At 37.8% G+C, this 12061-nt stretch overlaps 1 protein-coding gene across 3 annotated transcripts in view; it reads left to right on the top strand.

Moving 5' to 3' along the window:
• The window catches only part of vmp1 (vacuole membrane protein 1), a 69609-nt gene extending 59665 nt beyond the window's left edge, over positions 1–9944 (top strand). For all 3 annotated transcript variants that reach the window (XM_088906763.1, XM_088906762.1, XM_088906764.1), the window contains exons 11-12: positions 7856–7958; positions 8940–9944. In XM_088906763.1, the coding sequence (XP_088762889.1) occupies positions 7856–7958; positions 8940–9083 (247 nt within the window). In that variant the 3' untranslated portion in view covers positions 9084–9944. The remainder of the gene's footprint in view (positions 1–7855; positions 7959–8939) is intronic.
• The last annotated feature ends 2117 nt before the right edge of the window (positions 9945–12061 follow it).

Below are 12061 nucleotides of genomic sequence, written 5' to 3'. Positions count from 1 at the left end.
AATTGAGATGTGATTTACTCCCTGGTTTGGAGAGTTGTATCCGAGACGGTAGTCATGTTTATGCGATGAAGTCATAGGGAGGAATCCTGATTAACAAAAAGATCATGGCATACTGGGAGGCAGGGGGAAGCAAGCCTGGATAAAACCAGCAGCATGCAAAGAATAACCCCTGAGGTCCAATTTTACCTCATTTTATTTTGGTATTATTTACTTCACCCTGTTTACTTCCAGAATTGTAGACTTCCAGTGTGGTACATTAAACATTAATGTACCATTCCACAGTGTGTTCAGAGCTTGGCCAAGACTCAGAGTTTAATTTGGAATCTGTTTTTTAAGTTGTAGTTTGGTTTGGTATAGTTTACAGTATGCTGTGTGTTGTAAGCACCAGCACATTCGTACTGTGGGACTACAGAAGGAGCAGGAAGGAAGTCTATTATGTTGTTCTATGTTTTTAACATCTGTAGGGAACATACTTGGTCAAGATGGTCATATTTTATATATATACAAAACATAAAGGTATTTTTATCTGTTGGGATAACAGTGATCATGAAAAGGCATAAAATGTACAATGTGTATTCTGACTACACAAAAATCAGACTCTGATGATGCTACCTATCATGTCCCAGGTTAAGCTGATTTTGATAAATCTACTTTTTTAGTTTGGCATTGTTTTATTAATGTGTGGTTGACATTAGTAAAACATTTTGAGGCGGGCTTTAGTTCTTGTGTATATTCTGTTTTCACAGAGCACCGACTATTGTGTCTCATGTCTTTTTCCTGTAGGGAGAAGTATTTTCTTGGGTATAAAGTGACAAGATCCTGCGAATAGTTCTTATATCAAACTACTAATCCTTCACAATTTAATTTTTCCCGAGAAGACATTTCCTCTTTCTGCCAATCAATATACCCGCATCCCTGCCTATCGTTCTTGTTTGATCTATGAGAGACATAACAGATATTTGTATTGATATTTGACTTTTTTCCCCTTTACATTTTAATTTGTCAGTTTTCAAGCCTGAAAGCAATTTACCTTTCATTTCGTGTGAAAGCGCTAACAGATATAAAGACATTTTATTTTCATAAAAGATGAGGGGTTACAACCCATCTAGCTCCTTTAGTTGCTAGTAGCTAATGAAGCTCGGGATTTCATTAAGCCATTTCTTTAAAAAGAAACCAGGGTAAGGACTTCTTCAGCATGCCTGGGTAGCTTGTACCACACTCCCACACCTCTTTGTGTATAGAAGCACCTCCTGTTCAGTTTTCCCTGACTTAAAAAGAGGCCATTGGGTTGACTTTGACTATTTGATTTTTCTTAGTAAAATAGGCTTACTTGTTGTTTTCTGTCCGGAGTCAAAACCTTAACCCACTGTTACAGAATGTGTATTTACAAGAGTGACACAATGGCTTTAGAAATAAGACCAGTATACAAGGTTTGACAGCATGGCTTCTTCCTGGCTCCCAGTGCCTTGGTTTTATACATACTTGTCCACATGTCCAGTTTGTATTACTTGTCTTCTGTGTTCAAGGCTAAAAGGAGTTGTACAAATGAACTTGAGTGTGTATTGCCTGCAATTTTAGAATTAATCTTTTATGATGAATTCCTTCTGAAAATGTTATATTCAATTTCATATGGTCCCTTTATATCTGTTGCTTGTTCACAGACTATCAAGACAGAGAAGCCTGTTGGCTATTCCCTAGAATTCTGTTCTGTATAGATTATTGTAAAGTTGAGTATTTGTTCCCTCACCCTACATGTTAGAGGTGATCAATTGTTACTTTATTTTTTTTGCACTTTTTGGTTGTCAATGGGTGTCACTTAGCAATCTTGAAGTAAATGAGTGTTCGCCTTGTTCTAAGTGACTCTTGAGTTTTATTAACTCTTCCAGCAATCAAGAGATGAATAACATCTGTTTTTTAAGTACATTTGGTAGTATACTACGAGGCCATGGTGATTATTATGGAGTGCTTATATCTTACGTGCTTACGATTTCTGAAATGCTTCTGCTCTTCTGTACCAATGATAAATGATATATATATATATGAAAATGTCTTTTTTGACCATGAAGGAGGTTGTCCTTTTCTTCCTCCGTAATGAATGGAATATTTATTCATTTATTACATCAGTCATTTCCTTTTCATTGTCTGAAAGTTTCCCATTTTGTTTTCATCACCGAGACACTGTCCTGATGGAATCACCTCGTTTAGATGGGCGATTTGAAAGTGCTGACACATTGCTTTGATTTTGTCTTAATTAGGAGCAAATGTGAGACAAGGAGAAGCAAGCTGTTTAGTTTATTCTCTCCCATGTAACATAATTGGGGGCTTCTCTTCTCTTCTCTTCTTTTATCTTCTTTTATTCAGTTTATCTGAATTCAGAAGTAGCAGACAGATCTTTCAACATAATTGACTGCATGGGATAACTTGTAAACGTGCAGAAGACTTGCTTGCAGTTTCTAGTGCTTTATGAAGGAGGGATGGCAGTTCATGTGCTGGTTAGCTACTGTAAATGGCAGTCTTGTACAGAGGTGGCTCAATGTGTGCGGTTAGTTTGATTGAGACAAAAGTCTAAGGTCCATTCTGACTCATCATGAATGGAATTTGGTCTCAAGGAAATGAATGGTTAAATAATGTGAGAATCTTTTATCTGTAACAGGAAATGACAGCTCATTAAAATACTAACCGTTGAAGCCTGTTTAGATGTCTGCAAAAAAATTTAACCATTTAAAAAACTGCACAGTTTCCTTTTTTCAGGGACTGAAAGGAAGGGTAAAGGGAGTGTGTGTTTGTGAGAGGAGGGGGGATGTTTAAATTGTATATTTTTAAATTTAAACTCCTGCCCCCATGACTAGATCTTCAGTTAAAGCAAAAAAAAATTCCCTCCAAAATGAGCACGCTGTGGTGGCCGTTTTTTTTTTTAAATTGTAGTTGTGTTTCCTCTTTGCTGCAATTCTGCAGTTTGATTGGAAATCTCTGCCATGCCATTCACTTTTATCAGCTTTCTGTGGTCCTAGTCTGCACAGAAGGGCTTCGATACAAACTGCTGCTGAAAAACAGATATCCGCTTATCAGAATTGCAGAAATTGCGCGCGTACATTTGTTTTGAGAACTGACACGGTCATCTATTGAGTTTGTTTGTTTTTTCGCTTTTTGCCATGAGGGATCGTGGCTTCAGATGCGTCACCATGTTTTCTTTCACCCAAACTTTTATTTTTATTTTTGGGGAGGGGGGGGGGTGAGGGAATCGAGTGAATCATTTTTAGTTTGTTGTGAATTTATCCTTTTGTGTTTGAAGCAGGAGGTGGACAGAAGGAAGGGATGTGTCAGCCTCTGGTGGCGTTCAGGCCTGGGAGATGAGACTCCCTCAACAGCATTAGGCACTTCTGCCGCCCCCCCCCCCCCCTCCCAATTTCTGAGTCACCCCCTTATTGATTCTCAGCACCGCTAGACATGGTCTCCTCTAGAGCTGGTGATGATGATGATGATGGTGACATTTCAAGGAAACAGGATGATCTATTGTGAGATAATGGAGAAGCAGCTCAGCAAAGTAGAGCCCCTCACTCTGTCTGGCCTATTTATTCATTGAACAAATTGAATTACTCATCCACTCATCTGCTTAGACTTTCAGCTGTTGTTCTTTTTCTTAGAGCGTGCCACAAAGCTCGCCATACAGACGAAATCATGCTGTTTTTCGTGTTTGTATTTTTTATTTCTTTAGGGTGCTTTCTCCTGGTTGCTTAATCTATAATGGTTAAGGATCCACCACCAGGTTTTTGTTCTTTATGGTGCAAGAGCAAGTTTTTTTTTTCCAGTCTTGAAGGTTTTGAACTTGAAGGAAAAGTAAATCTAAAATATAGCGATAACACACAAATTCATGCTTTCCGTTTATCTGGTAGGATATTTAAATATATTTGTGGCATGAAATATCCCATTCTTGCGCTCACAGAGAGTCTTGGTAAATGTATTTGGCTTTCCAACATCTGATCTAACCTACTGCTTGGTTCCATATGGAGTACCTTGTGGAAAAGGAGAAATTGTGTCCCCTGGAATTTGATCGTTTGGAGTAATGTAGTTTATTACAAGAAGAGATAAGACCACAAATGGACAAAATTAAAACCTGTAGTCTTTCACAGTTTTGCACTTACTTTCACCCATTTTTGTCTTGTCTTTCTCAGTTTGTAAAAATAACCTGTAAGTATTCACTGGTTGACTGTAGAAAAACTGTAATGTACAGGACTGCATTTCAATTCATTTTTGTTGCTTCTAGTTGATTTATAATGATTTCAGTTTGGTCAGTTGATCTGCCTAATTATACAGTTGTACATCATAGTTATTGAACTTCAGATTTTTAAATATAGAGTTGAAAACCTAAAAACCTAACTAGTCAAATGATCTATGTAGATCATACAGACAATAATACCAGAAGTGGTATTTTCTTTCCTGAGTTTTTTAGGCTCATTTTCTTCCTTAAATGTCACTGAATGTGATCAACATTGAGTTTAATCAACAACAATCCCTCCAAAAAATTAAATGACAATAAATCCCTTGTGAGTTGTTTTTGCACAGAGATACAGTATTAAGGAATGACGGTACATAGACACCTACACAAAATTTGAATGGCCTTTGTTGAATTTTCAAATGCAGTGTTGTCGAAGAAGGAATACAAAGAATTAAAGGGAGGGGGGGTCGCTCAGTGTGCGTCATGGATTTTAATTAAAGAAGATCAATTGTTTTCCTCTAAAACCTGAAGTCTGTTTTACCGTAACACAATGTATTGACAAGGTGATTGTAAGGTAAGAGTTTGCTGTGCATTGATGGTTTAAAAAACTACTAACTTGTCTGCCATGCAAGGGTTTTGTATTCAAAATTATTAAATTTTTCATTTAAAACATTTTAAAGACTCCATCTGGCACCTAACTTTGTACTGAATAGCTTGATTTTTGTGCAGTATTGTATACTGCAGTGTTTAAATTAAATTCTCTAAAAGACACCTTCATCCAACATAGGCTGGAATAAAAAAAATTACTTTGACTGTTTTTGTTTTCACTTTATAGTTATGATAATAGTATAGTTATATAGTGATGATGTCTACAAAATGTTTTAGTTGTGTTAGTAGTGAATAATGTAAGAAGTATTTTAAATGGACAAGAAAAAATACTTGGAGAGTTGAAACAGTTCAAAGCAAAATAATGAAATGAATAAAAAGTATACATTTGTTAAACAAATTAAAAACCACAAAAATCCTCAAATTGAAAGGTGCATTTAAAAAAGAAAACTAGTAAAACCTGCTTCCTGTAACTAATGTATTGTTCTGCTACAAAAATAACTTTGCACCTAAGTGAATCAAAGAGTAAGCACTGCATTTTTAAATTAAAATCCCAGATTTAATGCACTTCAATTTTTTTACTTTTGAGAAAAAATAATACAAAAGTCAAATTTAAATAAATCACTATAGATTTACGAAGAAATTTTGGACACAAGAAAAATTGGACACTCAAAGGATGAGGTGTTCAAAAATATTTTTAAGTATGCTGTATATCCACATTTAAGTTATTTTTCTGTTAAATCCAAATAATTAAATATATCTACAAACACACAATTATAAGCTAAAGACTTATATTTATATAATATATATAGAGCAATTTTGCCTTGGTGTCTGACTTTTTTTTTTTCTTGTTTTAAGATTTTGGTTGCAAATATCAAGTTTTCGTCTGTGTGGAAAAGCGCTGTTTTTAATATGGGTCTTTGTTAATGCACCGTGAAACTCTTCTCTCTTGGTTCCTTTTTACAGCATTTTTTGGAGGCTATACTGAGAGTGGCTTTATTATGAATCACTCTGTGCAGGTTTAACAATTAAATCTGCAGTTGTTATCTCAGCTCTTCAGTACATTCAAATTAAAATTAAGTGTTAAAATTAATTTATTCTTTATTACCTGGCAGTTCTGAAAAAAGGGAACTTGGATTTGTCCATTTTGGAAAGAAAATGTACATTTTGTTTTGGCTGTGTTGACTTTTGCTGGGTACAGGAGGGTAAAGGTTTTTGGCTTTGAGAAAGACTGTGAAAAAAGACCTAGAGGTTTAGTCCTTTGAATAAAGCCCTTAATTTATTTTTGCAGTCACTTCACAATTCCTTCTCTATCTTTTAAAGTGTTGCTTGATCCCTAAAATGTGGACTGTTTGGGAGAGAATAAAGAGCCGCCAGGAGGAAACTGTGGAATTCTGTACACGAAGAAAAGCCGAATCATCGGTTTGCTAATGACTTCTTTTTCTGACTAAAGCGTAAATGTTACCTTACACACACTAGTCTGTAGTACCAGTGGTTTTGTGTGAAGAAAAACCTTCTCAGGTTGTGTCAGAAGGAGTAGGCTGTTTTCGGACTTGTCTGCGCCGCTTCAGCTGTGACTCGCCGTTGCTCAGAAAGACGACTCATTTCAGGACCGAGTTCTCATGGCTTGTGAGTTGTGACTCGTGGACGAAACTCTGTTAGCTTTTACACCAAGCCTGTTGCTTAAGTCTTTTTTCTTTTTGTCTTTTTTTTTAAGAAAAAGGCTGGTGACGAGGTAGCATCAAATCACACAAAAATATATCGGAAGCTTTGGTGTCTTTGATCATTAAAACTAGTTTAGCCATTGTGATAGATAATAGGGGAGGAAACTGTAGAAAATCAGTTTAATAGGTAGTCTGTCAAATCCAGCATCCATAATGGATATGCTTTATATTTTATACAGTTTAAAGCAAGGTTGTCATTCCTAAATGTGTTAGCTGTCCAAAAAAAACTCCACAGTCTTGGTGTCTATTTTACAGTTCCATTGTTGTCCCCTTCATTTCATGATGGTGGTTGCTGGTGTCTTTTTTCAGAATTATATGGAACTTAACTGTTGTAAATGCAAATCACGAGGGCACTTTGCTCTTTCTGGCTGTAGAATTAAAGGTGATTGCTGGGGAAGGACTCCTTAACAATGGCAGATAACAGAACAGATTACAATAAGTGCCAATATGTTGCTCCTAACGCTGTCCTGCCACTTAAATCGGGTTTCAGACATGTCTTTTGGACATAGATCCACAAAGCCTAAGCAGTGTCGTTAACAATGGAAATTATACAGGGGCTATGAAGTGCAAAACAGAGAATTTCCATAGAGTTGTATTTGCTCTGCGATTAATCACTAACTCCTGACTAGGAGGGGATGGGCTCTTCAAATGTGCCAGTGCATTCTTTTTTTTTCTGGACAGAATTGTACAAAGGGTTTCCTAATATGGGCTGTCTTATTCGAACAGACCGCCTTTTTTTTTTTCCTTTTTTGCAAGAGGGGAGGGAGTTTCTTTTTTAGCCAGTGATGACACAAGCACGACTCACTTCCTCATTAATTGGTTCAAACCAGTTCTTACAGGAACTGCTGGTGATAAATGTGAGAGTTCTGAGAAGTCATTCATTTTGCTCTCTGCACTGTTCCTGCACACTGCAGGGGATGAGCCTGCCTCAACTAGAGGAGAGCCAAGAATTTTTTTTTCTTTTTTTTAAACTCTTAGGAAATAGAGATTTTGGTACACCCTGTACCCTAACAGATTTCTTTTCTTTGTTTTTTTTTATTTTTTGTGTGTGAGAGATCTGGGATGAACTTTAATAGTTTCCTTATTGTACATGGTGGGTGGACCAGAGCTTCATGTGTTAAACATGGCAAGCTGTGAGAGACAGGGGCTGGACAGCGAGTCTGTTACATGATGTCTTTGTTGCCTTCCCTGTCCCTGGATGGTAAGTACTCTTGATGTAACTTCTGCTTTGTTTCTTTTCTCCTTCTCTCTTGCTCTTCCTCCCTGGTCTCCTGGCACTCCTTGCTGTGCCCCCCACACCTCCCTCCAGTGCCATCCCAGCTGTAGGTCCTCTGCTGCAAAAGCCCTTCAGCGAGTACCTGGAAGCACAGCGGGCAAAGCTGCATCACAAAGCGGGCGAGGGCACCCCAGCGGTAAGCAAGGGCCAACCTGCGCCGGCTCCTTCTCTTGCTAGGTTACCTGCTGTTTTCCTGACCAGGAGACTAGACCGCCAGCCAGTATACTCCTGCTGTCTTTTGCTATCGGGAGTGTTTTATTAATTTCATTCATTAGTGTACCTCAACTGGGCACATCGTGATATGAAATGGAGATGGCTGCCTTTTTTTTTTTATTTTGGCGGGATGGGTCCCCCGTCGTGAGTTGAGCCCAGAATATTTCTGGGAGAAGGCCCTGGCTGTGAGGGCAGGGTGTCTGGCTCTGGGGCCGGCTGAGTCAGCCTCTGAGCGAGACACAGGCTCTCCGCTGTTCCTGTCCTCACACAGGACTTGTTTGTATGAGCTGGAGAGGAAGAAATAACAAGCTGACGAACTTGAGATGAAGTGACATCAGCTGGGACAATGGCCTTTTACCAAAAAAAAAAAGCCATCTCATTTCTGTTTTTCCGAGTTATTTCATTTAAGTGTTTAAATGGTCAAGTATATGTAATCTAATTAGATCAGTCAGAAATGCAATAGATCTATACCGAGCTATTAGATCATCTCATTCTTAATGAAATGTGTATGAATTTTTAAAAAAGGATTGTCAATATTTGTGGTCCTAGTTACAGTAACAAGAGATTGTCTGACGTCAGAATGTAAACTAAAGTTAATTGACAAAAGCAGAGAGGTTGGCCTCATACCTTAAAAATTAAATTAAAAACAATTTTGTAGGGAAAAAAACAATTACTGGGCAATTCAGTTTTGTACGTAATTCATTTGAAGTATTTATCTTGTAATGAGGATAACTGGGCACGACAGCAGCTGTTTCATCTGAAACATATTTTGTAAAGGAAAATGAGGCAACAGTTTAACCTAATTGTGAATTTTGTGCTGCACAGAAAGCTGCAGTCAAGTAGACCATGTGATTGCTGAAGGGATCTGGTTAAGTAACAGGACATCTCTGTGCTTCCTTTTCAGGGCGAGAACTGGCTGTCTTGGGTGTTTGAGAAGGTGGTCATTATCATGGTGTGCTATTTTGTTTGTTCTATCATTAACTCAATGGCACAAAGCTATGCCAAACGCAACCAGCAGCAAAAGTACTCAGAGGAGAAAACTAAATGATATTAACACGGGTTTGGTTTGACTCGTAGAGGGGCAGATTGTGCAACACAGGTCGAACTATGGTAAAAAAAAACAAAACAAGCAAAACTGCTTTTCTTCCATTTTTTCCAATAAGCTGAAATGGCAAAAGTTTCCAATTTTGGGCATATTTCTGTGAATCGTAGTTTTTTTCCCCCCCGAGTAGAAGTAAAAGATAGATAACCACTAGATTTTTTTTTTAATTTTTGAACTGCTTTATTGCTTAATGTTTTTATCTGTGCCCATATTTTGGCATGTTAAAGTGGTATTCTGTAGGTCGCGCGATATAAAACCATTTTGTGTAATTACGACGTGAATACCATTTCAAGCATTAAGCAGTTTGTCAGAGCAGCACTGTTAAACTTGTTGCTGGCACTAACTGTGTTGTTGCAAGGCCTTGTGCAACATTGTGGGTCCTGCTTCCATTGAAGTGAAGTACATTCTTAAAAGTTAACTTGATTTATTTAACTTAATTGCAATGTATAATTGTATGGACAAGTTTTCTGATTTAAGTTTTGTTTCCTGTTGTAACGGTGATTTCCATTACATACTCGGCAACAGCTCTTTTTAGTTTTTTAAGCCTATTTATAAGACGTATCCTGTACAATTTTGTTTTCCACTGTTTTACTAGAATAGCAATATGAAAAATACGGATAGACATGGTATTTAAACAAATTGCACACCCTGTAAATAACTATCTCATTTTTTGACCGCTCACACCGTTATTTTTAACGCTGAGAAAACGATGTTTCATTTGTAACTGTACATACTGCGGTTAATGCCATTTTTCTGTACATTTAGACTAAACTTTTCAATCAGAATTTATAAAACCACCCTGAATCATTCTCCGGTTTTCGTGTCTCCCTTTATTAGTCTTTGGTTTGATGCATCTCTAGACGTAAACTCACTAAATCGATCAAATCAGAATATTTCAGAGTTCAAGGAGGAGCTAGCGGAAAATAAGTTGATTTCTCTGGGACACTATTTTTGTGTTTCTGTTTAGGAGTGGAGAAATTCAGAGTTGTGTACTGTGTAATTATTTATATTGACTTTTAAAAGCATTTCATTGATTCATTGAGCCTATAGTCTACATTTGAGAATAAAGAACAACAGCTGGAGCAGAGGTATTCCTTATTTCTACCTTTGAGTCAGTGTAACAGCGGGTGTTGCTTTTTTGTGCATGCAACCAGCGGTAAAGACATAAAGTGTTGGGATATTTACAGCTTACAGCTTGTAATATTAATGTTAGGGAATATGTACGGAGTAACTGTAATGTTCCTTCTCTCTAAATCTCAAACTGGAACACACATTTTCTGAATGAAGATCTGCTACTTAACAGGCTAACACCATGCTCGCCGTGGGTGGCGATATGGTCCGGCAATAGAGTCATTTACATGGCCTCCTCTGTCTTGCTGTCAGATGAGTCAGTTTCCCTGCAGTGAGGTCAGTGAGCAGAACTGCTTTCCAAGGTTGCACAGCACTTATTAGATTCTTATGTCTCTCCTTTTTCTATACAGATTTATTTCCCTTAACAAATATGTTACAGTTTGGGAAAGACGTGGAACGCACAAAGTAACTTGATATAAAATCCTTTTGAGACTATTGCACAATCTTTTCTGCTCATCCAACAAAGTGCAGCTGGGAGAGGAGTGGTGATACCTCTGTAGATCAGACTATAAAAATGTTAGACTTGCGCGGTCTGAGAATGAACTAAAGACGGCACATGTTGCTGATGTGGACACACATGGGTTAAAATATCCATCATTTCTGTGTGGGGAAAACAGTCTGTCCTGGAAGAAAGCTCCTGGTGGCTTTGAGAATGAGGTAAGTTTGTTTCTTTCCCTGGTTTTTGGTGTCTCCCTGGTGTGTTCTTCACTCAGACATAATCCATCACTCTACCATCCTGTCAGATAGCTTATCAGACTGGTGTTGGCTGTTACATCACATGGCGACAACAGTCTGTAGGCTGTCTGACATTTTGGGGTCTTTCATCAGACCAGCATCCTGTTCTGTCTCCTCAGTTCCCATTTTTCGGTGTGAAATTTTCAATCGAAATCAATTCTGTTTCTCTTGAATGCCTAAAATATTTGTTGTTTCAAACTCACTCTATGGGAATGATTACAATACATCATATAACTGCCACGTATGTACCTATGTTTCTACATCTTTGTTTTCCCTGCACTTTTGTTATTTTACTTCTATGAACTCATTAGTATACGTCTCTTTGGTGTACAAAGGATGACTGTTCCCTGGCTTCCTGGTAAGATCATCTCGTCAGAAAAGGGTTAGGCTCTGTTTTAGTTGAAATTCTCGAGTAGCAAGAAGGATGCCTAATTGCAACATCTTTATTGTGACACACCGTTCAGCCTGGTGTATATTGCAGTGGAAATGCAATTGTGGCTTCCCTGTTATGTGTGATTTGCTAGTTTCACTATTGTCCAATTCCCTTTTTTTTTAAGAAGCTTTTTTTTTTGCGTCGTTTTTCATTGAGTTTGTTTTGTTCTGTAGTTTCCACTCGTAATTTGTATTAAGTAACTCCTGGCAGTACCGACAGTGTGTTTCATAGGTCATAAACCCGCCAAGCACGAATGACTTACCTTCAGGAGAAACAGTTTACCATTTTGGCAGTAAAATAACGCAAGCCATATTTTTTCATCCCTTAAACCCTGGATAACTCTGGAACGAGTGACAGCTTTGTCTGCTTTTGGAAATCCGTCTTTTGGCAGGTTTGGAGTCTCCCTGTCCGACAAGAACGTTCTGTGGAATACTTTGTAAACCTTCTGCGTGCCGTGTATTTGCCTTTCTGCCCTTTTTTTATTTCTAAAATAAACAGTTAAAAAAAAAACATCAGGAACTTTTATTTCTTGATTTCTGGGAATAGCGGTTGTGCCTTCATAAGTACAGCCCAGGTGTCCGAGTTAGAAGGTGTAAGGTATGAACATCTGTGTTTTGTCAGTCTG

Source organism: Atractosteus spatula, chromosome 27 (genome assembly GCF_055471065.1).
Source record: "Atractosteus spatula isolate fAtrSpa1 chromosome 27, fAtrSpa1.hap1, whole genome shotgun sequence".
NCBI lineage: Eukaryota > Metazoa > Chordata > Actinopteri > Semionotiformes > Lepisosteidae > Atractosteus > Atractosteus spatula.
The sequence above is the reverse complement of the archived record's forward strand: the minus strand, read 5'-3'. Positions and strand labels throughout refer to the sequence as shown.